Raw genomic sequence first — 26,603 nt, 5'->3', positions numbered from 1 at the left:
ACACTCGAATGTGAAAACGTACGGGACGTGTAACAACGTGTAGGCACGATCGACACGTCGCCATTTTCGGGATGCTCCATGTCTTCGCTCGGCGTCGGCCAGCTATCGTGACGCGGACGTGAACGTCGCTGTCAGAACCGTTCGATTGCTGTTCCTGGATTGCTGCCAATTGTCCACATCGGGGAACGAAAATTTCAAGTCAGTGCTGGCAACTTTTTGCGTGTCTCGTTATTGTTATCCGACTGTTTGTACGCACTCTCGTGTGCCGTCGCGTTTCTCTTGTCAGGAACACGGCGCTGCATGAGCACATGTTCACGGCGACGTTTGTCAATGTGATCGGGCGGCTTTATGCTCAGCCGCTTCACGCTCGGCGATGTGAATGCATTGTCCGAGATCGAGCTCTCGTCTGACTTGAATTTTCTTCGCGCAGAGGTGCTCGTGAAGGTCACTTGTTCGACGTAAATGTGGCTCGTGAAACGGCCGATCAACGTTTAGCGCGAACGCTCGCTGCGGAAACGAGCGTACCAACGCCACGCCGCGTCTAGCGCCAGGTGCGGCCCCTCGGTTCTGGGATTTATCCGTCGCATGCGAAAATGTAACGAACAAAAAAGAACTGAGAAGTCGCAGCAACTGTGCGGCCATATTTAGCGCTAAACTCGCGCGATGGAATTGCGTTAACGAGAATGAGCGTCGCGACGCTCGGCGCTGGCAACAGCGTCGTTAACTTGCAATTGCAGAAATATTTTTTTCAATCTATGCTTTTTTAAAGAATAGAGATCGCGGGTTTGTGAACTTACAAACAGTTCATAAGCTCATTTCATATTATTAAATTAAAGTATATATATACATATATATATACATATACATATACACACACATATATATATATATATATATATATATATATATATATATATATATATATATATATATATATATATTCGGACGTTGTAAATGTCTATTCGTTGTTACACCATGTTCTCTTCGAATGATACATTTTTCTTTCATAGCAGAGAAAATGACGGCTGATGCTGATAAAGATTGCAGCCACTGTTTGGTCTGCAACAGCAAAGTTGGGGTGTCCGCTAGAAATAGCGTACGCATCTTCAGCACTTCTTCTGTTACTGCATCTGGGAAAGGGCTGCTTGAAATTATAGCAGCTATTTTAGAGATTGATGTCAGTGAGGACTCTGTTCATTCCCTTGTGATCTGTAGAAAATGTTACAAACTATTTAATGAGGTGAAGTATTGCAAAAATTACAGTCTCCTGTGATACAATTTTTCTATTAGAATATCTAATCACACGTTAACACTATTTTAGTTTGATGAACTTCAAAATAGAATAGCAGAAATTAAGCTGGATTTGTTTAACAATTACAAGAAGACAGTAAAGGAACTTTCTGATATGTTTCAAAATGAAGAAGAATACAATGATCATGATTATGCAGACAATGCTGAAAATCAAAGTGCTGTTGTAGAGGTATAGAGCTGTGTAAAGTTTAATAAGAATCAAATAATTCACATATATATATATGTAACTTGTAAACTGCATGATGATTAATATTTATAGACAATTGAAAACGATAAGGAATACATAATACAGGAAGATGAGCAAGAGGAAGAAGAATTCATTGTTGAAACTAAGGATACTGTAGTTGATACTGAAGAACTAGTCGAAACAAGAGATGATGGTGGTGATGATGATGGTGGTGGTGATGATGATAATAAAAAGAAAGTGAAAAAAGGCAAAGAAGTCAATATAAAACTAGAATCTATTCCAGAACAAGTATGTACAAAAGAATAAGTACAGTATTGATTAGCAAGTTATACAATCTAGTAAAATTATAAAGGATTGTCTACGATACAATTATTTTTAAAACATGCATTAAATTCATGCAAAATAACCATTTAAGAACCACTAAAGAAAAATGTGTGTTATTCAAAAAAGAATTTTGCTAAAGTTACTCTTTTTTTTTTTCCTTTGCCCTCACTGTGGTGTTTCTCCTTAAAAGAAATGCTTTTGATGTAAGCTGGAGCGAAATAAATGATTTTTATTTCTCACTCCAACATATACCAAGTTTATCACACATATTGCAGATGAGTCTTAATAATATGTGGATATCTTCTCTTTCAGATTGTACTTAGAGATGGTTCGATGTACACTTGTTTATTATGTTTGGACGAAGAGAACAAAGTGATGGGAGATGCAAAGACTGTTATAGCACATGTAAAAAGCGAGCATGAGGTTCGTTTGTATATTTGCGATGTGTGTGGGCAAGATTTTAGAAAGAGAAATGAACTGTCTTCACATCTTGACGATCATGTGGCAAAGGAGGAGGGTGACTTCCAGTGCGAGGTATGCAATCGGATATTCAACAATCTACGATTATTTCGGATTCATAAAAGAATACATTATCCTCAAGTGAAATCATGGTCTTGTGATGCATGTGGAAAAAGATACAGGTAGGTTATAAATGAAAGTAAGGGCGCGAAATAAAGCTATAACGGAGCAAACGTATCTGATGAACTATTTTTGCCTCAGCTCGAAAAACTTGCTCGATGAACACATTAACACACACACGGGTGTTCGGCCGTATGTTTGTGAAACCTGCGGCAAAGACTTTGCTTCCAAATATACGTACAAAGCACATATAAAAACACACGAAGTACGACCGCGTCCGTTCCAATGCAGTCGATGCAACAAAACATTTTTGAGTCAGCAAAATCTGAATCGACACGAAGAGACGCATAACGGTATAAAAGGATACGTGTGTCATCAATGTGGTGAGATTCGTATTCATTTCATGCTTAAAGTTTCTGAGTACAGTCAACGTTATACATGTTGTACAATTTCTTAGATCGAGAATTATACGATTTAATCGCATTAATAATTCTAGTTATTATAGCAAATCTTCTATAATCATAATAGTTTTGATCTCATGTGTATGCGTGTTAGATTAAAAATCGTATAATTCTCGATCTTGCACACAATTGCCATATAAAAAAAATATTTGAATGAATGTATATTTTAAATCGCTTGAGTATACTTGTAAAATATTCTGAAAGTTATCTTTTTCCATTGAGATTTTACGTCAATAAATAGCCGTAAAGTTAACGTGATAAAATAATGAAAAAAGTTACTTAAAGAGGAAGATACAATAGGAAAAAAAAATAGTTTACGGAGCATTTTACAAGCTCGAGCGGCCTCAAGTTTTCTTTAATACAAAAATATTCAAAAATATTATTCAAAAATATTCGAAAATATTCGATAGTTCATTTCCCTTTTGACATGTTATGTGCTCATTATTATCTTCTTTCTATTGAAATTAAAGGTAAGGCTTTTGGTTCTCCTTACAATTTGGAGGTTCATAACATAGTGCATTCTGGATATAAACCTTACATATGTAGGACGTGTGGTAAAGCGTTCGCTCGCAAAGCAGAGATACGCGATCATGAGCGTACTCACACGGGTGAGAAACCTTATCAATGCGAATTTTGTGGAGCAACGTTCAGGTGAATATTTCACAGTAATTAGAGGCTCACAGCTTCGCGATTATCTGCGTCTTGACGTTAATCACTTAACAATTTAATAATTAAAATTGTCATTGTTATTGTTCTCAGCCAAAGATCAAACCTCCAATCGCATAAACGAGCGACGCATTACAATGACAAACGTTACAAGTGCGATGAATGTGGCAAAGGCTTCAAGAGAAGAAGATTGTTGGATTACCATATAAAAGCGGCGCACACTGGCGAAAGACCGTTTAAATGCGAAATGTGTTCAGCTATGTTTGTATATCCTGAACACTTCAAGAAGCATATGCGTATACATACAGGAGAGAAACCGTATCTCTGTGAAGTGCGTGTCTTTTAGAGTTATCGTTACAACTAGAAGCATTTCAATGCGATTGCCTTTTCCACGTAGCTGATCTTTTACATTCGCTTTTTCTTTCATTTTTACATTCTTTTACGAAATCCGTTACAAATAAACGCTCTTTCAGGTATGTGGTAAAGCGTTTAACAGTAGGGACAACCGAAATGCACATAGATTTATACACAGCGATAAAAAGCCGTACGAGTGTTTGGTGTGTGGCATGGGTTTCATGAGGAAACCATTGCTATATGCACATATGCAAGCTCAGGTAATACACAAAAGATTTTTCAAACAGATTTATTACTGATTTAACACTGATTTATTGTGTATTATTCAGGATCACTTAAATGACACAATAGTTGTGAATCAACCGCGACTGACGACGGAAGAAAATCAAGAACTTATAGCGAATCAAGTTATAACACTTCCTGCTGGTGCTAATGAACTGTTGATGGAAGAAACTGACAACGGACAGGTAAGATTGATTTCTGCGTTTTACACGATATAGGCGACGTATCAATGCAGAGAAATATACGCAAGGCCGTGTGTTACACGTACTTTTATTTCACGTGGATTTTATTTTATCAATATTTATTGTTTATTTAGTTGGAAGCTAGCTTGTACGTGACCGAATTAAAGGACCACGTAATCATACAGCAAGAAGGGGACGACCAGATATACACAGAGGAAGATGTACTCAATATGCCCGCGGAAGAGAACGTAGATACGGAAGTGGATCATCTTGTTGTCGAGACACAGGTAAGAATAGTGAACTTTTTAATTGATTCGATGTGATTAGTAATTTCGAATTATTTTGAATCTACAAGAAGTTTTGTTTTGGCTATTACTTCCTCAAATTAAATTATTTTGAAAGTTTTAGAATTCGGATTCGAATATTTATTTTTGGTCACTGGACCTTTTTATTATACTAAAAGTATGCAACTTAATTATCTTGTAGATGGATTTCACGGAGAGTGAGGATATTAAATGTAAAAACGATACCGAAACAGTGGAGCATGTCGAGGAAGTGTACAATTATAACGAGACCGAGGAGGGTGAGACGATAGTTGTACCTGCCACTTCTGAGTACAAAGAGATTGATGAGAAGAACGTGCGTTTGGTGCAGATCAGATTTCCTTCGTCCGGAGATGGTAGAAGTTGGCTGAGCTTAGTACAAAATACTTGAATTGTTTAATTGACGGATTTGCACAAATCCGTAATGCAGCTTATTACAATAAATTTTGTGGGTTTTGAATTAGCAAGGAAACGCTATTTATAGATTATATGACAATTCACACTGGAAAGATTTTCATATCTGAAATACTGATTCTTTGCTTTTTATTGATGCATATATATGTACAGGGTTGGACAGCTTTCGTATTCACATCTTTATGCATTGCATTGAATAAACCATAGCTAATATAAGTTATTACTTTTGATATAAATTAAGATTTGAAAAGCATATGTGCAGTTGCAGTGGTATGCAGTTTGCAAAATAAAAATTTTACTCTATTTATAAAAGTTCTCTGTTATAACATATATATTCCAATATAACTCTACCTGCGAACTGTGGATAGATTTTTATTTCTTGTCGATTATTTCTTGAGTAGAGAGAGCAAAGTTCTTTTTTACGCTCTAAAGGAGTTTATTCAGTGATGCCTATGAAAGTCTGTGGATTAGATTAAAGAGAAATATTTTTTTATCATAACTCATTAACGAGTATATTACAAGTTATAACGAGTTATAAAACATTTATAAACACAAAAATAGATTGGAAAAAATTATATTTATAGATTCTGTTAGTTGGTTTTCATGAAATCTGTTTTGATGGATAAACTTAAGAAGATACTATGTTGTCTGCTAATTTTATGCTGGATTCCGACTTAACGTTTATAAATATTCTGATTTTCTTTTAAATATTGTATCAACTAAAAATTGATTAAAAGAATGAATGCTGTCCTGCTCTATATATACGATATATAGTATATATATACACATACATTGTTATAGTATATATAATATTATATATATTATAAAAAATATATATATAGAAATATTATATATACTATGAAAAGCTCTATATATACAAATTTTAATATATATATAATATAAATATTATTGAAAGAGAGGAAAAATATAGTCTGTTATTCATTAAGGTAAATAAAGCAAGTTTTGGTTATAAAAATGAACGACAAAAATGCTTAACTACAGTTTAATAATTCATTGCGATACAGTTCAGTCTAATATATCATAATAACATGAGTTGTAGTTTAAATGCTGCCAATTGCTAAAATACATTTGTCTTTTTTATCATAAACTCTAATAATTAAGAGAAAAGTCGAGATATTCGGAAAGCAATCAATAATGATAAAATGTAATCTTTAATAACTTTAAACAAGTTATGATAAACAGCACTTGTCTTTCATTCTTTAGCCGATATAATATCACATATATAATATATATACACATATTATTTCATATACATCCTAAATTTTATTTTTGTTAAGTATCAATTTTTCCAACAACTTCAAACCATTGCCGTAAAGCGTCACTCAGGACAGCCGGCAAAGTGTCTATGTTTCTAACAATCATATAGAACGGAAATGGAAAATCATCCATACACGACCGAAATTCTAGTAGTTTACTTCCTTGGAACACGGGTTCACGGATGTCTAATATAGAATGCTGAAAAGAATAAAAAACCGAGTTAATTTTATTAATTCCTGCTGTGTGATAATTAAACTAAATTAAGAATACTGTATAACATAATTAGTAACGCGTTGTATTTTTGGAATACAACAAAATAATTACCTTGTTAGTTGGATTATCGAGTATTATGAATACTGTGAAGATGTTTGCTAATTTAGCTCTCCTCACTGCACGAGTCACTTTTTCCGTTCCGATCGAGAATATTCCCATACCGTCCGACAATATTATCAGCAGCTTAGCATTGTTGGACATGTGTTGACTTTCAAACATATCCACTGTGAAGTTCACTACTTCTGCGAATTTTGTAGTTCTCTGATCGAATCTCATGTCTTGTATTAGTCTGAAAATAGAGAGAGAGAAATTAGGTTTGTTCTTTCGACCTGAACTGGCTGCACTAGTTCACGAAGTTTGCACTAATGCGTTCTTTCGATCAGAACAGTGCAAGAAAATGTGTTCTTTCGAACAGTGCAGGCTGAACTAGTGCAGCGAGTTCAGTGAACTGACTGCCCTAGGTCTGGAGGTAGAGCAAGCAGTGCAGGGCAGCTAACCGAAAAAATTTAAATTTGTATCTATAACCTGTAAAATCGGTATACCTAGTTGACATTACGTAGAAGAAATAATCCGACGACGGAATCTATAAACAGTAAGTAAATACTTAAATATATAATAAATATATAATGTAGATAAATATATAATAAATATATAATGTAGAATGACATAAAAGAAGTATTTAGAATGTTATCCAAACAGCACAAAATATCCGAAAGACATCCTGGGAAGGCTCTTGGACGTTTTTTCGGAGGGATTTGTTGTATGGGTATCCAACACAAAACAGTTTTTAAAAGAAATAGGATTGTTCAACAAAACATAAAATGCTATAAGTGCGAAAACATGACCATAAATTGATCTATGTTATTTAATCGTGCCATGTTGTCCGCCATCTTACACTGCTCTAACTTGCTCTTACCCGTTCTTTTCAGACCCATATGTATCTTTGCACTGGTCTGCACTATCTTGAACTTTCTTCAACTAGTACAGTTCCAGTGCAGCCCTAGGTCAGGTCGAAAGAACAAACCTATAGCTTCAACATTTCTGTTGTCGGATAAAACAAAATGAAATATCAAGCCATTCAATTTGAACGTTAAATTTAACTACACATTTAAATTAGGAAAAGAAAATAGAATTTGTACCTAGATCCACTTTGTTCGGTGAAAGTTTCTCCCAAAGGATGCAACACCTGTACTTGCTCCCCAAAGCTTACAACACCAAGTTGTCCTACTTCCAGATACGTCATAGCTTTACATATCAGTGACAGGGATTCAAAGGCCATTTCTTGAGCATGGTTATTCGCCATGCTTTTGGAGTCGTCGAGCGCTAGAACAATTTGGTAGTCGCGTTTCGAAGGCTTTGTGCGCCTCAACCAGATTTTATCCTTGCGGAACTGGCTAGCTATATAGGGAATGATCTTCCTCATGTTGATGCGCTTGCCCGTCTTGTAATCGCCTTTCAACCTCGATGCTTGCGTAGGCTCCAATACCAGCCTCAATTTCTCTGACAAATCTCTGGCGGCTGTGTCCGTAACCGAAGACAGACAATTCCACGCGGTCGCGGCTTCCTCTGTGGTTGGCTTCTGCTTCCATTCGCCTAGCATCTTCTCTACTTCAAATCGTTTCTTTTCCATGTGACAACTAAGTTCGTTATCCTCCCAGTTTGTCACCGACGTATGGAACGTAGACTCGTTACCTCTTTGCACTGTCATTGTCTTCACCGAGTCTCCCTCCAATTCGATTATCGTATCCATCTGATTGTTTTCTACGTTATTTCCTCCATGGTCCGATTCTTTTTTGCGTTTGTCCTCCGTGGCTTGGGACACTTTTTCAGATCTTTGCTCAGTTACCTTGTCATCTACGACGTTCTCTTCATCTTCTTTGTGCATCTCCACATCCATAGCGTCGTCCTCTTGCTCTTCGCGATTCTCTTCGTCTTCCTTCGTGTTGGAAGCTTGCTGTTTCACCTGATCCTCCGTTGCGGCGTCCATCGTGTAATCGTCGAAAGTCTCGGAATCTTTCACGTGTTGGCACATTTCTGCTTTGTTACCATCAGCGTCACCCGGCTCGTCTTCTTTCTCATTGTTCGATATTTCATCCGGCGTGTAGATCGTCCTCAACTTCTTCGGTGTCGGCATGAATTTATCGAGCAGACTGCGGTCCTCGTTGCTCTCGCCTGGATTCTTCCTCTTCTCGGCCGGTTTTGTCGCCTCGTCTCTCTGCGAAACCGGAGCTGTCCTCTCTTTGGCAGAACCTGAATGTCCGCTCTCCTGTTGCGTCGATTGTGACTGACCGGTGCCTGTGTCGTCCTTCTCCTCTTGAGTGTTCTCCGCTGACGTTTCTTGTCGGTCTTCGTTGTTTGGTGTTTGTGCCACCGCGTCTCGCGAACCTTCTTTCGTTTCCTCAATCTGCTGTGCGGCGTCTATTTGTTTGCTCGCATCGTCTGCACTCGGCGCTGCTTTCTCTCGCAGATTCTCCTCTTTCGCTTCTTCCTCTCCATGTTCATCCTCGTCATCTTTGTTCGTGGATTCCTTGCCTTCTTTATTGTCCTCTCCGGTCTCCTCTTTGTCAGCTTCGAGATCCTCCGTCTCTTGTTGCTGATTTTCCTTGTTCACATTCTCGTCATTTTCGTCTTCGCCTTCGCTGGCATTCTCGCTCGGGTCGTTCTTGTCGTTCTTTTCGGTTTCTTCGTCGAGATCCACGTCCATCTTCTCTGGTGGTGGTTTAGAATCCTTCATTGCGTCGATGTCAAACGGATCCTCCTCTTCACCGCCATTGTCCTCCTTACCGTCCTCGTCTAAATTTAGATCTTCTGGTAAGTCGAATGGTTCTGGTTCCGGTTCAGGCTGGTGTTTACCATGATACGGATCGATCTGATCTTCATCTATTTCTGGCTCATTGAGCTCGTTTATCTCTTTCTTCTCTTCCTCTCGTTGATCTTCTTCGCGATCCATATCATTGTCATTATCGTTTTGCCTCGATTTGTCGTCTTTTGCGCCGATTTCCTTCTCACCAATTTGTTCGCCCGTTCCTTCTTCACCTTCGTCCTTTTGCTGGTTGTCGTCTTCCTCTTTGTCGTCACCCCAGATTTCTTTGTCAAGATGTTCGGCGCCCTCTCCTGTCTCTCCCATTTCCTTGTCCAAGTCGTTCTCTTCGTCGTCATCACTCTGTTCCTCATTATCATCGCCTTTCTCCATATCCTGAAGCTTGCTGTCGAAATCTTCAGACATGTCGATACCCTTTTCTTCCTCCTTGCAGGTTTTATCTTCCTCCTTCTCTTGGTCTTGATCTGCGGGTCTCGCATCCTCGAGCTGATCTTCGGACTCTATCCTGTCGGAAACGTCTTTCGTTCCTTCGCCGTCCGCCAAACCCAACCCGCCCTTGTCCGTCTTCTGACCCGATTCATCCGTCTCGCCTTCCTCAAAATCTAGATCCTTCGGCACGCAGAATCCGTTTGTAGCCAAGTCCAGGAAAACATTCAGTTGCAAGTATAACAGCTTGCACGTAACGCGGAAAGACGCTACTTGTTCGTTTAGATAAAACTGCACGAGCAGAATATATTGTTCCAGCAACGGTGAACATTTCAAAAGTAGTCTGAAAGTTACAACATTTATTAGTTCACCGATTAGTTTTTATTGTAGAATATTTTCATTTAATTTTTGTTGTACTTTACAGTTACATGCATATCTTAATATGAAACAATGAAACAATTCTCACCTGATACAATGATTCGCTGATCGTGGATCAAGCTCTTGTATCGACGATAAGAGACCGGCAAATAACTCGGATATTTTAGGTAATTTCAGATCTACTATATCCTTCTTGAGGCCTTCAACGAGTGTCTCCTTCAGTCTACCTTCCTCGATTTCTTCCTCACTCGCATCGCCATCATTTTCTTCGTTTTCCCTTGTCGGCTCCTCATTCGTGGGAGTAACGTCGTCAAAATTAGTGTGATCCTTATATTTCTTCTGTATGACGAGCAACGTCGTGTTTATCAAGTGCTCCAGCGCGGACTCATATTGACGAACGGCCTCGTCGTTCTCTACTGGCTGCTTTTCATTCTCGAATTCCGTGGATTTTCGCAGATGGTCGAATTCACGAAGCGCGCGCGCAAAACACTCCATCTTCTCGTCCAGAAATGTTACATTCTCCAAAATAGGATGCGCAACGTTCGTGCTCTCGAATAGACGTCTCAACTCTCCACATTGCGTTCTCAAGTCCTCAGTCAAGGAGCGACACTGCTCCAGGAATTCAAAGTGTTTGGAATTGAAGAGCACGACTCGTGCGTCGCATTCAAAATCATCCGTCGACATTTCCAACGGCAAGAACAAGGCGCGGAAACGAATCGCGGTGACTTTGATCGAGTCCAGACAGTTTTTTAACAGAGCGTTTGCATTTTTCCATACCTCGTCGTCTTGAGAAGCGGCGATTATGGGGAGCGCGTTTGCATTCAACGTGAGCGCGGCTGTGCACGCGTCCGTTGTCGATTCGGCATTTGCCGGGCAGCATTGCAGGAACAGCAACAGCTGCTCGAATCCAGCCTCCAACGTCACTAGTAACGCCTTCAGATATGTCGCGCATTCTCGGCCGGCGCGTTGTCTCGTCGGACTCAAATCCTTCTCGTTTGTCTCGGACAGATTCGAGAGCGACACGCGAAGCGACGAGAAGTAGTCGAACGACTGGGCGATTATCTTCTTTTGCCGGTGAGTCATCAGCATTATGTGCGCGGAGCATCCACGGCAACGCTCCATATTCTGCGGCCCCAGGTCGGTCTGGCTCGTGTTGAACATCGCATTCAAGGCGTTCAGTCTGATGAGGGACTTGTAGTAGTATTTGTCGCAGTCGCGCCACTGCGTCAACATGTGCTGGTCGATATTCTTCAGTTTAAAATATTGGTTGATTACAGACAGATCCAGAGGAGACACCGTGAAGTCCATCACCTTGTCCGTGTTGTTCTTCAACGTCAACATACCGGTGCGATACGATACGCCTATGCGAGTTAACGTCTTGAAATAATTGGCAAGCGTCATCCTCTTCTGCTGCAGGATACTCTTCGCTTGCGACTTCTGCTTGCTCTTCGGTGAGTTTCGGTCGATGTTCATGTCGCGAAGACGCGCGCTCCGCTCTAAGAAACTCTCGATGAAGTTCTCGACCTCCGCCCGCGCGCACGGATAGGAACTCGTTAGGATTATTTCCTTGCACAGTTTTATGGCTTTCAATTGTAGAGTCTCGGTTTTCACGATGAGATTGCTCACGGACAGCGTTCTCACCTCTACGAGTTGCGAAGGCTTTGCCGCTGCGAAGTCTATGGGATCTATCAAGTACTTGCGGTGGTCCTGATCGTCCCAGATCCCTTTGCTGATCTCGGCGTTGTATGAGCTTGATTTCACGATCAAGCAGGAAGACACGTTCTGTTTGAGAACGTTCTGGAATTCCTTTACGAACTTGTGCAAAGTGCGATGTGTCTTCTCGACTGCTTTTTGCACCGCCCAGTAGCTGATGTCGTTCCATCGAGCGATCTTAACGAAGTCCCGCAGCTTCTTCTCGATGGGAGCTTTCAGAGCGGCGATCCTCGCAGTTACGTCGCCTACAAACTGCTTGTAGTATTTATATACATTCCACAACACGGCTGCGAGTTCGTCCTTGCGTTCGCTGTTTTCCAAGTGGTACACGTGGCAGTGAAACGTCAAGAGTAGCTGCAATCGTGGTTCAAATTCGACGAGGGGCGATTCGTGCATGAATCGCTCCAACGATTCCACCAACTTTTTCCTGGTGATAGGTTCGTCGCTCGCTTCTCCTTCGACATCCTCGCGGATATAACTCTCGATCAACGCATACAAGAAAAACCACCACTTAGATGTGTTTGATCTGAGGCTGTTGAACGTGGCGTCCAGACAGCCTTTCCAACAGGACAGCTCCAACTTTCTCCATGATATTATCTGCTGCGCCAATGCTGATACATGGTCCGCCATGCTGACACCACTGTGAGCATTCTCTTCCCATTGATGCATCTTGACGAGCAGCAGTTCTAAACCCGTGAGGAATCTGGACACGGCTGAGATGATGGGGAACGTATAGATCCTCTCGATTATAGATTGTATTGATTTCAGAGTAGGATGAGCCGGCCACTCCTGCAGCAGCTGATCGACGCGATTCAGGATATTCTCGCACACAGGTAAACACTGCTTCACTTCCTCGATGTTGCAATCCTTATAGAAGTCGTATGTCTTTGCGCGTTCCGCACTTCTCTCTTGGTTGGTCTGCAGTCGTAGAGTAACCAACAAGTTTAAGCTGTTGTACAACTTGATCGTAAGTCCTTCGTTCAAAGCCGGCAATACATTGTCGAGCATGCTGTGTACCGTATCGTATCTCTGGATCAACGGCCCAACGTAATTCGTCGACGTAGATATTGAAGTGATGTCGTTGCACTTCCACTTGCATGCAACGAGAGACGTGACCATGTCCGAGTGGATTCGTTGGATCTCCCAGATATCATCTTTACCGATGAGACCTCTCAAGCTTTCGATTTTTTCCGTCTCCGGAGACGGATTTCTCCGTTCAAGACTGGGCTCTGACTCGTCATCTATGTCCTGGAAGTCACTGTCGCGATGCGTCGGGAACAACTGGCGAATTTCCAGGACGAGCTCCTGTTCTTCTGTCAACTCGCTACTGTAAGTCTCGATCTTGTTCTTGTACAGACTGTCCTTCTCCGCGGCGCGTTTCTCTTCCTCCTGCTGTTGCTGCTTCCAAACCAAGACTATCTGTCGCAGCAAATTGTCCATGTTCTGCCACAACGACCTTGTCAAGCTCCTGCTGAGGATCGCGTGGTTATACAATTCATGCAAACCTGATTTCAGTATTCGGAATTGCTCCTGCATCCTGATGAACGCGTCCGAGCAGGAGTTTCTGTCGATCAGAAGCCGCATGTTCCTGGAGGCGCACCGGATGCTTAGATCCAGGAGACTTTCTTGGCACGGGCCGATCGTCGGGAAGCGGATCAAGTTGTGTATCTCGGAACTGAGACCGAGTACTCCGCTTCTGCATGAAGAAACCAGTCGTCTGATCTCGTTGACGAGCACGCACACGCCATGCCTTAATTGCGCCAGACCAGTCAACAGCGGATGGATCACGTCCGGGTATGCGAACAGATACTTCGTCTTGAGCTGCTCAGCAAAGCGTTGTATCGAGAAGCTCCAGACCTGCGCTTCTTGCAAAGCATTGTCCGCTTGTGCGAGAACACCAGAGTTGTGGGAGTTCTCGTTGATCTCGCTGGCGATCGTGCACAGTTTGTTCATGTGCTTCTCTACCAGCTTGTAGGTACCCACGCTTTCCCGGAAATGTGCGCACTGTCTGTTCAGCGAAATGAAGTCAACGGACGGCGGTCGAAACGTTTTCAGACAACTAAACTCATCACGCGTTTTCAACAAGAATTCGCTGCAATTTCTCATGGACACGAGTCGTGGGTGAGCGAGGGCGTTCACGCCTAGAACGCGACTCTGCAACGTCGCTACGTACATCGTTCTCTCGCAATCGACAATGTCCTCGTCCAGATACTTGAGCTTCAGCTCCACCTTGTGTACGGGATCGATCGTGTCTAGGTTGCCGAAGAGCAAAAACTGCACATAACCGAGCAACATCCAGGTTCTGCCGCGACGGAGCGTACCCTCATCTTCGTCGGCGTTCTTCTCATCGAGATTATTTATCATGTCGTATGCTTTGTGCAACTCTTCTATCGGTTCAAAGTAGTCGACCCGTAACGTGTGTTCCATGCTGGTCCCACGATTTTCACCCTGCTTCTCCAAGACTGACGCGATTAGACTAGCCACGTTATGTTCGCTGTTCATCCGATCAATCGCGGATAAGTACAAGCGCGAATAATACTTCAACGTTATCAGGTCGCTGCGGGCTGAATTGTGCGTTAACGAGATACTGTTACGCCATAAGATTTCATTCAGCAGCTGTAACTGACTCGTCTGCGCGGCGTACGTTCCTAGCGCGACCGTCGAGAGAACGCTCTTCTCTTTCTCGCGAACCGTTTTGCTCAATATCAAGCGTAGTATCAGGTTCAGGAGTATCGGCTCGCCGGAATAGCATTCCATCTATTATTATTAATAAACAAGAATTAATACACGATATATTTCTATGACGATTTCTTTCGAGGAATTTCAGAAAGCACGCGAAAAGTTATATGCCCAAGAACACTCAATTTCCAAATATACATAAACATTACTAATATTATTAATAAACATAATATATATGATATTACATAACAAATATTCGATATATAATTTCTCAAACATACTATGGTGTGTAGAAACATTTATTATAATGATTTATTGCGTCAACAATAAGTGAGGAAGTAGAAATTTTTGACTGACACAAATATCTTAAAAATATCCTGCATAAGTTCTTTGCATTGAAAAAAAAATATCTAAAAAATGGTAACTATTTATTCGCAGTGAATAAAAATTACATATTTACTTGTACCAATATAAAGTATTTTTCAAATAAAAAAAATGCATTTTTTTAAAACCTTAAGAAAATTTAGCTTTTCATTGAGACTTTCATTGAGCTTTTCATGAAGATCATTGTTTTTATTCTATTTAAATAAAAGAATTTAGATTTAAGTAAACATATATTATTAGTCATAAAAAAATACTATTTTTTCAATATTTTTTTCAGTATAGAAAAATTTTGTAAGTTACATACCTTTGGTGCACTATAGGCAGTCAACGAGCTCTCCACGTCCTCTTCCTCGGTTACACCGCGCCACTGCAGAAGCAAGCTCGAATCCTGAATAGCGTAAGATCGCTGAGCGAAATGCGCCAGCTGATAAAACAGTAGCGGCAATAGACTTTGTCTTTGCTCGATTTCCGTCCGAGTCATCGCGGTCAACAGGCCCATCAGATCGCTCGGAATGCTGGCTATATCCGCATATCTTGCGAGACACTGCTCAATGATGGCGGCAGGAATAGTCTCTTCTAGACACATTTTTCCCTGCAGCGAGGAAGCGAGCGACAAAAACATGTGCTCGTAGATCGGCCACAGCTGCGTTCTTGCGTTTAACTGAGTCATTTCCCCGGCCGGAAGTAAGCTCACTTGGTCACGAACGCTCTCGATTTCCGCGGGAGTTCGCAGACGAATGTGACTGTCGTCGCAGAATCGTTTCACTGTCAGCACAGTCTCCAAGGTTTCCTCGTCGATCGCTTTCAAGGAGTGAACGTCGCTCCACAGTGAGATCGTTTGACGTCTCATTGCCGGACCCTCATTCAACTGCACAGACACGATCTTCAGCTCTCGTTTCAGGGTATTGCCCGTCTCGTCCCGTGCCTCAAGATCCTTCGTTATCTCGCCGAGTTCCGAGTGTACGTTCATGCTGATCTCCGAAGGGTGAGGCAGTGGAAGTGTCAAGTATTTCTTGATTCTCTTCGAGATCTTCTGGACGGGATTGTAAACCGACTGCAGTTGGTGATTCAGGTCGTTCTTCATCTCTATCAACGACTCGATTTCGTTCACCGTCTTCTGACACGGCGTGAACTCGTTGATCATTTCGCACAGCTTCCGTAGGAATTTCAGCAGCCACTTGTAGTGCACTCTCAGCAGCGTGGAGGTCTGTTTCAAATTGATGAACACGTTCTTGGACTTTTTCGACTTGTCCACTAGCATCGTCTCGCCCAATCTTTCGAATCTCGTGTACCATCTGAGATGTCTTCTCAGTTCGACATATACATCCGGGCTCACGCTCATGTTACCGTCGCGCAGGATTGCGTCGATGCACGAGTTTGCGCGCTGAAGGAACTCCACAAAGTGCGTGATGAGCGGCTGATTTTTCAACTGCGAGAATAGCTTGCCTGCGAGTGAAAGAGTTTATGGTAATCTCTTAAATTAGTGAGAACATTGGATCTTAGAACGAAGGTAGGCGACTTAAAATTAACAAATCAGAAACATATAGAAGAGCATCCTTGAGAGTAAACATTTTATCGATAATCATACAAATATATATAATTTAATTGATTTTTTATAGTCTGCTGCTTTTTATATTACAATTTTTGTGTCATTAATATGCTTTTATAAAATTTATACTTGTCACCTGATTGGAATTTATGTGTTGTACTGAAGGAATAATATTTTTTTGTAAATAAATAAATTTTAGATTCTCACTCGGACATTAAATTATTCTGGCGAGTAAACTTCATGTTACAATGTCATTAAAAGCGCATTACCTGCGATTTATAGCCCGTGCTAAACTTTGCAACTTTGTTCTGCAGGAAACGACAATCTCTCGAGACTCGAAACTTGGCGACACCGTTTTTGCCAAGACGCGAGATCCTCGACACGATTAAACGTTGTCATTGATGCGTTCGAATACTTACCGTGACGTACGATGTCGGAGTACTGCTTGACGGATATCACGTCTCCGTTTTTCAGCTTCTCCACGTCCGTTCGAGTCGCGTCGTGTCCTCCAAGTATCACGCTACTTGTGTATAGCAAAAGTGCCAATTTGCTCGAGTCATTACCAATGTTTTCGTTTTCGACCGTTTTTCCCACGAGCCACCATTGATCCCAAGGCAACGAGGTGTTCGCGTTCGCAGATCGAAAACGAAAAGACTTAATCTCTTCTGCCATTAACGCATTCTTCTCCTCGAGTTTGTCGACCGACCTGTTCTCCCGCAGCGTCTTCGAGATCCAATCCTTCCTCAGCGGAGTATCGTCTCGCGAGGACTGCTCGTAAAAGTTGAGTAGGAGATGCAACAAAATATCCCTAATGTCGACATTCAATGTCTCTCCGTCCACTTGAAGATCGCAGAAGACATTTAATGATTTGATATCAACTCCTTCGGCATTCGTCGCACCAAATGTCAGACGCGATCGGCACATCCTGACGGCTGTATTCAGCAGCAATCCTTGCTGCCTGATCAAGGTGAGCGCCGAGTTGTCCTGCAGATTCTTCACGCTCCACGTGGCGGCGTCCACGTCGATCGGCGAGATCTCTTCGTCGCGTGAGCTCAATACTTGCTCGATTATCTCGTCAATCAGAGCAATCAGGTGTTCTCGGTATCGCGGGTCGCGGATCGTCGGCCTGGCTTTCACGTACACGTCGATGCACGCGTCCCTGATCGATTGCTCCGCCGGGAATCCGCGCAGCGATCGTTGCCTCACCAAGAACGCGGCGTGCAACAGATCGACCGCGCTCAGACGATCCACCGCGACCATCTCCTGCGACACTTTGTCGTGGATCGCGAGTAGCGCGTCCCGACGCGCCGGTCTCGTGATACCCGCGTTGAATAGCAGCGACTTGAGATCGATCGCGTCGTGATCGACCTTCTCTCTCGAACCGAGCATGTAAATCTCGACGCCTCGGTTACGCATGGCCCTAAAATCATGCCGCTCGTTATTGGCATTCGTGCGTTACGACCTACCAGGAGCTGTCGCGCAATGTTACGCTAAACGTCATCAACACCACGCCATTAATTATGTCTGTTCTTTTTAGTTGAACTGCCTGAACTGGTGCAGACTGTTGCAATAAGTTAGAGTTGAAACAAAATATATTTGTCTTACCCCAATTTACTGCATCAGTGTATATTAGTTCAGACAGTTTAGCTAAAAAGAATGCGATTATTTGACGAGAGTTACTGAGTCGGAATCGAGGAAAAACATTACCTGGAGATTTCGCCGTATCGAGGATCCATAGTTAAGAACAGCCGGAAGTTTTCGTGAGGCTTGATGGTGACGACATTGCCGTCGTTGTCGACGCCTCGCTCGCCGATACTGAGAACACCATTCGGCTCTAACAGTCCATTAAGTCTGTCTAATACAGCCGGGCTGCACAGATTAACCTGGTCGATGAGCAGCCAAGTTCCATCTTGCAAGCACTAAAAAGATATCGCGTTTAGATTATGCGAACATTTCGCCGACCGCACGATATGAGACTTTATTTCTGCGTATGATTTTTTTTCGAATGTGTACAAAGGTATTTGGATTTCGGTGTCCAAGCGCTTGTGCGCAAAATTTGTTAAACTTTCGCTATAATTTTCGAAAGGCGAACGAGAAGAAAGTGTAACGCGTGAAATATTATAATTTAATATGACGAAAATGCGAACGCGTGTGAGTGGAGTGGCTTCGCGTGTTTCCGAAAGTTCTTCGGTGGCCACAATTTTTGGTTCCATTAAAACTTTCGTAGCACCTACATTATCACGTGTCAAGGTTAAAGTATCGAGAGGAATAGGCGGCGCGAGGTAAAGTTCTAAACGTTACGATTTTATCGCTCGTGGTGTGCAAAATATTTGAGTAACGTCGTAAGGAATATGGTTGCCCTAAAAGTTGCCTGAATCAAGCTTCAGCCTTTCCGAGCGACATCGAGCAATCTGAAGTGATTCCGTCGTCGAAACAAAAAGAAATAAAGCAAAGAGCGTCCTGTCTCTGTGAAAGCTGCGGAAGCACATCGCGTACCTTCACCAACACGCTGTCCACCCATTCAAACTTCCCACCGGCGTTCAGGCATTTATCACGCTTGACATGGACTGACAAATTTCTCAATCTGGACTGAATGTCCTGCAGTTCCGATTCGAGGTTGGGCTCCCAGGTCTCCAACGTCGAGGTCAAGTCCGACAGTTCCTGGATTTTACGCAGGAACAGCTGGGTCTCCGCGGCCATCGTCCTGCCGGCCACGTTTTCGTCTGGTCGAAAACGGATGGCGAGTGATAAGATTTTATTATTTCCAATCGCGAAGAGGATCGGTTCCCACTTCTCTCGCTTTTTCTCTCGCGCGAGAGAAAGTGTCCTCCGCAATGGGACACCATTTCGTTTACTTACCGAACGAGCGTCGCACTCGATCCAGGTGTTCGTGGAGCTTGGCAACTTGTTTCAATTTGTTCACAGTTATCTTCGTTCGCAGAGTGTCGATAAGCAGCGTCGCCACGCGCTCGAACAGCTGTTCCAGATGCCGATTGTAGTCCGTCTGGAAAGGAAGAGAAAGAACATTCGCGGTTTATTTGCATTTACAATTTGGTTCTTTCTATAGAATTCACTTAATTTTATTCATTAGTTTTAATCTTGTCGAGAGAGAGAAAGACAGAAAGAGAGAGAGAGAGAGAGAGATCGCGCAATTACCAAGTCGAATGTAATTCACTAAATAGCTGACTGACAGCAGCTAATTACGTCCTCCTTTTTAATTGACAGAGCTTGCTGATTTAAATACGTCGTTTCAGTAGACAAAAGTAGAGCAAAATACTTAATTATTAAAACTAGTATTAATTTTTAATACTAGTTTTAATATTTTTAGTATTAATTTAGTAGTTAAGACTAGTATTGCAGTTACAGTTCTTGCCTGCACTATATGATTGCAAAAAAGAAATTCAAAACTAAAACTATGTTCACAACTGAAATAAGAAACTGCCCTTGGTTGCAATAGAAATCAAGTTCATGTAGAATGTCAGCAATTAATGGGGATCAATAATTGGATGTAAATGATTGAATGTTTTAGACTCGGATTCGGAATAAAAGTTGCAAAAATGGTGCTATTAAAGTGCAGTGAACAACCATCGCTGGTCGTAAGAGAAATTAGATTAGTCTAGAGTGTTAATGACTGAGGGGGATCAATCAATAATTAGATGTTTTACTCTCAACACGGGTTTATAATAAAAAAGCACGTAAATTCGTTTATCGCTTAAACAGAAGGAATTTAAGAACAGTGCGACGCGCATTCAGGTGGAATTTTCCTTCGCGAGAGAGGTCGACTCTCTCGATAAGGGTGCTGAGACTTGCGGAAATACATTTGTATACGTTACAGAAACGTGTTTCCTCTATCTAGGAAATTGAATCGCGTTATCGAGACGAGCAGATTGTCGAAGATATCGCGAACTCTCGTCAGGTTCGGTTTGACAAGAAAAAAAAAAAAATGAAAAAAAAGATCAGCGAGAGAATATTCATTGCGCGGCAAATAAGTTCGCGGATCGACGACGCGGGAGAATCAACCAGCGAGAAATTCGGAGCTGAGTTACGTAGGTTGTGCGCGCTATGTATATATTTGTATCTTGCGTCGGGGGGACGCAATCAAACGAATTTCCGCGGGCGCTCGTTCGCTCTCTCATCCATATGCACGCGCCCCGCATACTCCCCGTTACGCATGGGCCTTCCGAATTTTTTATCAGCGTTTAAGAATATCGAAATTCAGCGCGTCTTTCGCGCGAGCGAAATATCAGGCGGCACGAGATCGATGAAATCGAACGAGCTGCGGATATGAAACGCGTCGCGAAACATTATACGATCCCATATTCCCCGGAAATCACGCGCGAAATTATAAACAGCGGCCTGACTCAAAGATCGAGCTATCGCTCGATCACTGCGGAATAATCGTGAGATTATAAATTAACGTGACACGCGCGGAAATACAAAGGGAAGTCGGCTTAGTTGGCTTTAATAGTCCGCGAAGTATGCATTCGCGACGTTCGGGGGTCGTGTATTACGAATGAACTGCTAAAACATCGATCCCTACCTGTACAAAGAGATTTCGGCGTCAAAGAGAGTTGTCGGAACCGTGCGAAGTACGCGCAATGAATATTCAAAGCCGCGGGGGGGAGGCTGGCTATAATCAGCGTGGAAAATTAGGCACATGGGAAGTAGAAGCGGTGCGCTACGTGTTCGGTATAACGAATTCGCGAGATCGTAACAATATAGTTTATACATAACTTCGCTTAGAGTTCATGGCTCCGCCCGGCTCACTCTCTAAATTCCACGGGATGAAGTCTCACTCCAAACGAACGAGAAGTGGCAGTATTTTCGCTCAAAGTGATAGCGAAAATATTGCTACTCGAAATCGAAGGGTTTGATGTTTCAATCAAGCTCTGAGAGGATCCTGCCTCCGTATGAATGCCGAGTGAATGTTTCAATCAATTATAGCGAATACATTCCACTGACGATGGAGTACATCATAGTCACTCTTAAATCTCGAGCGAGAATATTCACTCGACGATTCAAACTGTATGAGTAAAAGATCACTTGAATTCACTGAGAGAAATTGTCCGATAAAAAATTAAGAAATGGATATTTCCGATCAAAACACCGATAAACTTTTGTATCCGATCAGAAAACATTTGATGAGAAAAATATCGATTCATAATTTTCTGATTGGTTTATCTGATGAAACGCCATTATGATCAGAAGTATCCGATAACATTTAATCCTAATCAAATATAAAAATTGATCGGAATTTCATCGAAAATATCCGTTTGTTAATATAAATTGGATAATTTCTCTCAGTGTCGCGAGGATTTTGAAGATCCCGAAGACCTGCTGTTATTGCGACCGGCTAAAGTGCCGTTTCCTCGACGCCGCTCGTGTTTTGAGAGAGACGAGTGCAAATTTTCCCCTCATTTAATCTGACGCGTCCTCATGATATGGATGAAGGATCTCATTCGCGGGGTATATCCGTCAGGATTATCCCAAGTGGATCGAAGGATGCCCGGAAACACTGGGCGTGAATCGAAGTGATTGATGCCGGTCTGATACGGAGAGAGTTTCAGTGCTCTCGTAAAACAGGCCGATATCTCCACGAAGTCGTCCATTTATCACAAAAATGTCAGACGTTGATACGACTTGACGTGAGTCCGGTCTCGGAGAAATCGTCGCTGATTGAGTTATCGGGCGACTCGGCCGTACGAGCGAACAAATGGATCGTCGAATCATTTGAGTAAAAATACCAATCATGTGTGGGATCGCGGTCGCTGTGGCTCATCGGATTTGTGTAATTATATTTTCGGTCGAGACTTAATCAGAAAGCTCATCGAGAAAGGAAAATTTGACGTCAAAAAGAAGATCGGGATCGGTGCGCTTCGCAGCGAAACGCTTCAGTCGGCTGTGCGTCGAATACGAGCGTTAAAATGAAAATTTCCTCTCCCCCTCCTTCTCCCCCCGTTTCCCGCGACACCGAAAACATCTCGAGCGAAAGTTATCGTAAAGTATCGCGCGGGGATGAACAATGTGAAACATCATAGCAGGGATGAATTATGTGCCGCGAAACACGCGAAGATATTCTCGCTTCTATATCGACGCGAACTTACGACGGGCGCGCTCGCTCCTCACGATGCTTTTATTTCTACAGGAAGCTGCGTCGTCGATCATGGCGCGTCTAGATGTGTTTTCTGCGTGAGCGATACAAATTACGAGAAACGGACGCGATATTCAGGAAAATCAGACGCCGGAAAACTGTTCCGCGATCTTCCCTCTATCGCTCCCTCGCTGCGCGAGATATTTCACCTACTAATCATAACGAGATTTTGAGAATATTCTTTCTTCATTCGTGCGCGTTACACCCAGGAAGGGAACTTCAGTCGCAAGTTGCTATTTCCTGCGATCTCATATTCTCAGCGGAGACTCTCACCGAAAGACTATATTTCTAATGAATCTGATTCTGTTAATCGGAAATCTAGATATTGCTTTAACATTTTTCCTTTTGAATCTAGAGGAATGTATTTACTTTAAGCAGAATGTCCTCTTATTGGAAGAAATTTTCGTAAGAACAAGACATGTACTGTAAATAAAAGACAAAAAATTCCTCTAACTTTAAGAATATTGTACTTAGCATATTTTTTATTTGGTTTTAAAACAATCATTTTGTGTGTAAAAGACAGAGAGCCCATAAAAGAAATTCTTGGTTTATCTTTGACTCATGTCATCTTTTGAGAAAATTCTTTAGATTTAGAGGACTCCGCTGAAGATGAGATTATATTTTTCTGGTTGCAAAGATGTCACAGCACGACGAAATTTTTGAAAAGACAATACGAGGAAGAGGGTCGCGCGCGCGACGAATGACGACCGCGTCCAAGTTTTCTCGCGTGGAGAAAAATCGCGACTGAAAGTAGCGACCGGAGGGACTGAAAGATGGCACGGTACACCCGGTACATTACGCGCACATTAAATATTTATTGGTCCGCGTACGTGAACCGAAACGACGCGACGCCGTGAATTCATCTCGCGTGTGTTATGTACCGAGAAAATTCGATATCGAGTTTGCTCCGACCGCGTCTTTCGGCGTGGGCTTTTCTCCCGCGCTGCTATTCCGTTGCGGCTAGGGAAGCGCTCCGGAGTTTTCCTCCTTTGCGACGAGATCCAAAAGGGTAAGAAAGTACAGCGGAGACATTCCTCGCCGCGCAAAGTTGCGACGTAAGCGCGCTGTGGGAATGCACGTGTGCCTAAGAAAAGAGAAAGACAAATAAATACCCGCCGCGCCAGGCAAACTGACAAGCGGAAAATCAGACGCGTTGAAAATTGCGGCGATTAAATTTATCTTCGTGCAGGGGCCGAAGTTACTCACGGGGACGCGTGAGAAAAGAGAAAGACAAGTAAATATCGCGGCCAAACTGACAAAATAAGACGCATGGTAGGAAAATTGCGGCGATTCAATTTACCTTCGTGGAGAGGCCGAAGGCTTCTTCTTTCTCACGGGGACCCTGGCAAGATGTTTTGCGCGCGATGCAAACGAAGAGGAATCCAGCTCACGTTAGCACTCGGGATGTATGTCGGAAAGTATACTTGGAAATTTGCGGAAGTTCATTTATTTCGTCTTTATCGTTCAATTTAATGACTCAAATTGTTCGTTCGTGTCGCGCGACTTAGATGTCGGTTCGAAGAATTGCCGTTTCCTCGCGAGTTCGGAAAATATGCTCGGATCCCTTCACAGTCTGTCTTACGATGGAAGAAAGAGAAGATATACACCGGTCGTTCTCTCGGCGATAATATGTGCGTCTTGTTTTGCCAATTTTGCGTCTTGTTTTACTACATATTGGGGCGTTGCTTTACCACGTATCGGAAAGCCATCGAACGTCTCTTTGTACCGCCCGGACTTTTACTTTGTTCGCGACAACAACACCGGACACGCGCGTGCAGCTTTTTAAGGAAAATTGCCGCTGCGCGACAGTTTTCCCGGGGCGCTTTCCCGCATTCGCGGCACGTAAAATCCAGCGGGGCAAAGCGAGCTATGAATCAGAAGCGAAGTTCGAGCGAGAAACGGAGGAATGTAAATTCTGCGATCGCGAGGAGGACGAGGACCCGCCCGAAGAGAGAATGAACTCTCTCTCTTCTCTTCCTCTTTCCATTTACCTCCACGCGAGTCGATGGAATTTTTTATTTCGCTTCAGCGACTCGCGTTCCTGTCGTGAGAGATATTGCGGTTGCGACGATGGGCCCGGGTTAAGAAAATGATTTAACGACCAAGTAAAGGGCCGGCGGGGAAAAGCGAAAGCAAGATGGTCGCTGCCGGACTGATTCAGCCGTTTCGGCTGCAAGTAGGCTCAATTAGTCAGCAGAAAAGTATTTGCACGGCTGATCCTGCTCGACTTGCCACGGAGGGTATCGATTAACGGTGGCCCTTCTCAATCAGGTTACTCGCTTCGCAGGAGAAATAGGAAAGCGCAACCGACTTCGGTCCGCCACGATCGCGGCTGATGTCGGAGGCAAAAGGAACAAGACATGATTTAACGAGCCGATTGCTCAGCCAGCGCGCGCAAGAGAGAGAGAAGTTAAAGGGAAATATATAGATGTATATGTACCCGCGGGCCACGAAATTTCCATTGGCGCCCACATCCGCGGGAAAATATGTACGCGTATGTGGGATGTGAGAAAAGTATGTACTTGGCCTGACCCGGATCCATCCCGGCTATATCTTAACAAACCAAATCGTGCGAGCGAGCGCGACTTCGAGCGCTTAGCGTCAAATGAACGAGCTGCTCCCGAAGCGCTACGTGCCAAGAAACCCGCGCATGAAACTTAATGCAATTTTAGGAAGCTCCCTCTATCTCTCGCGGCAGTCTCTCGGCGAGTTAATTTGCTTCGCGAAGGAGAAGAGAGCCTCCGCGCCACGGATGAAACGGCGATTGTTCTTTGGGTATTGAGAAAGTTTGTCTCGCGAAGTCATTCACGGTAACTTAATGTCGAGAGATTCATTCCTGCGGGAGAACAGAAGTTCTCTAATGTTGAGGTAATCTCACCGGTTAAGTTGCGAACAATTTTCGCGCTCGGCAAAAAGAAAGCGCGCGGTGCGTGTCCGCAAGTAACGGAGACCAAAGAAGCAGACGCTGAAACTTTGGTCAGCGAAGAACAGTATTCAAGGAGCGAAGGCACTAGGCTGACCTGCCGGAACAGTTTGCAATATTTATTGTAATATTAAAATATGTGGAGCACTTTACAGTTCAACTGAATAACTGAAGGTAACTCACCGGTTATGTGATTGTGCGAAACAAAGTGCGTCGCAGAAAGTCAACCTGGCTTCTGTTTAAGTATCAGGGAGAATTCACGTCTTAGTAGAAAACAGAAAGACAGAAGCCAATCAGAATTCAAACTGTTGATAGAAAAGTAGAAACCGTCGATTATCACTTCACCACCGGCATGAGTTCTGATTGGCTCCTGATTTTCTGTTTTTCTGCCAAGATGTGAACGCGCTCTTAAAACTTGGTTGTTAAGTATTTATTTACAGTTTACCGTAATCGAAGTCAAGGAACTTGCAGCAGCTGAGCCGCGAATAATGCCAACAACTTTTTGGTGGCCAAGTCGGGGGAGGATATGCTCGTAGCCATCGAGTCGCCGTCGCGCCAACGTTTTCCGCATGCGGAGGAGGACCCTTCGACGCGTTAGCATTGTCGCATACAAAGCGCACCATGGTAGAACATGGAGGACGTTATCCTCGTTGGATATTCTCACGAGAGTCACATAAATGTCCAGGCGTCCTTTTACATATATATTGTATTCTTATTGAACGTAAGTCCGATAAAGGTTTGCGTTTAGCATACGGAGTTATTGGACGATGAAAAAATAAGCCCAAAGCAGTGATCGTAATCCGAACACTCGTTCTGGCAAGGATTCCGATTCAGAATTTGAAGGAGCATCCGAGGCAACAGATAATTACGGAATTGAGATCTTAAAGTTGCACGAATCTATGGATTTGAAAATTCGAAAAAGTAAAATGACGAGAGAGAGAGAGA

At 42.8% G+C, this 26,603-nt stretch overlaps 2 protein-coding genes across 6 annotated transcripts in view; one reads left to right on the top strand and one right to left on the bottom strand.

Moving 5' to 3' along the window:
- Positions 1 to 31: 31 nt before the first annotated feature.
- On the top strand, positions 32 to 6,595 carry LOC116842304 (zinc finger protein 676-like). 5 transcript variants are annotated; one of them, XM_032811335.1, is made up of 12 exons: positions 32 to 198; positions 1,014 to 1,240; positions 1,322 to 1,480; positions 1,571 to 1,786; positions 2,135 to 2,463; positions 2,543 to 2,784; positions 3,333 to 3,513; positions 3,622 to 3,859; positions 4,002 to 4,142; positions 4,212 to 4,349; positions 4,481 to 4,633; positions 4,833 to 6,595. In XM_032811335.1, the coding sequence occupies exons 2-12, from the start codon at positions 1,019 to 1,021 to the stop codon at positions 5,058 to 5,060; spliced, it is 2,247 nt and encodes a 748-aa protein (XP_032667226.1). In that variant the 5' UTR covers positions 32 to 198; positions 1,014 to 1,018; the 3' UTR covers positions 5,061 to 6,595. The 5 variants fall into 5 exon arrangements, with proteins under 5 accessions (XP_032667226.1, XP_032667216.1, XP_032667247.1 ...); XM_032811325.1 differs by having other exon boundaries at positions 1,011 to 1,240; XM_032811356.1 differs by lacking the exon at positions 32 to 198 and adding an exon at positions 372 to 551.
- LOC116842286 (midasin) overlaps positions 6,274 to 26,603 on the bottom strand; it is a 127,036-nt gene continuing 106,706 nt past the window's right edge. Inside the window, exons 16-24 of the mRNA XM_032811261.1 lie at positions 19,444 to 19,588; positions 19,081 to 19,307; positions 18,292 to 18,503; positions 17,004 to 18,004; positions 15,340 to 16,481; positions 10,348 to 14,729; positions 7,774 to 10,224; positions 6,686 to 6,923; positions 6,274 to 6,559 (exon numbers count right to left, since the gene is read on the bottom strand). Of these exons, the coding sequence (XP_032667152.1) occupies positions 6,377 to 6,559; positions 6,686 to 6,923; positions 7,774 to 10,224; positions 10,348 to 14,729; positions 15,340 to 16,481; positions 17,004 to 18,004; positions 18,292 to 18,503; positions 19,081 to 19,307; positions 19,444 to 19,588 (9,981 nt within the window). The 3' untranslated portion in view covers positions 6,274 to 6,376. The remainder of the gene's footprint in view (positions 6,560 to 6,685; positions 6,924 to 7,773; positions 10,225 to 10,347; positions 14,730 to 15,339; positions 16,482 to 17,003; positions 18,005 to 18,291; positions 18,504 to 19,080; positions 19,308 to 19,443; positions 19,589 to 26,603) is intronic.

The sequence above is a fragment of the Odontomachus brunneus genome, unplaced genomic scaffold, assembly GCF_010583005.1.
Source record: "Odontomachus brunneus isolate Ranch 3 - 2012 unplaced genomic scaffold, Obru_v1 Obru_scaffold_002, whole genome shotgun sequence".
NCBI classification, from domain to species: Eukaryota; Metazoa; Arthropoda; class Insecta; order Hymenoptera; family Formicidae; genus Odontomachus; species Odontomachus brunneus.
Note: the sequence above shows the minus strand (reverse complement) of the source record. Positions and strands in the feature narration are given on the sequence as shown.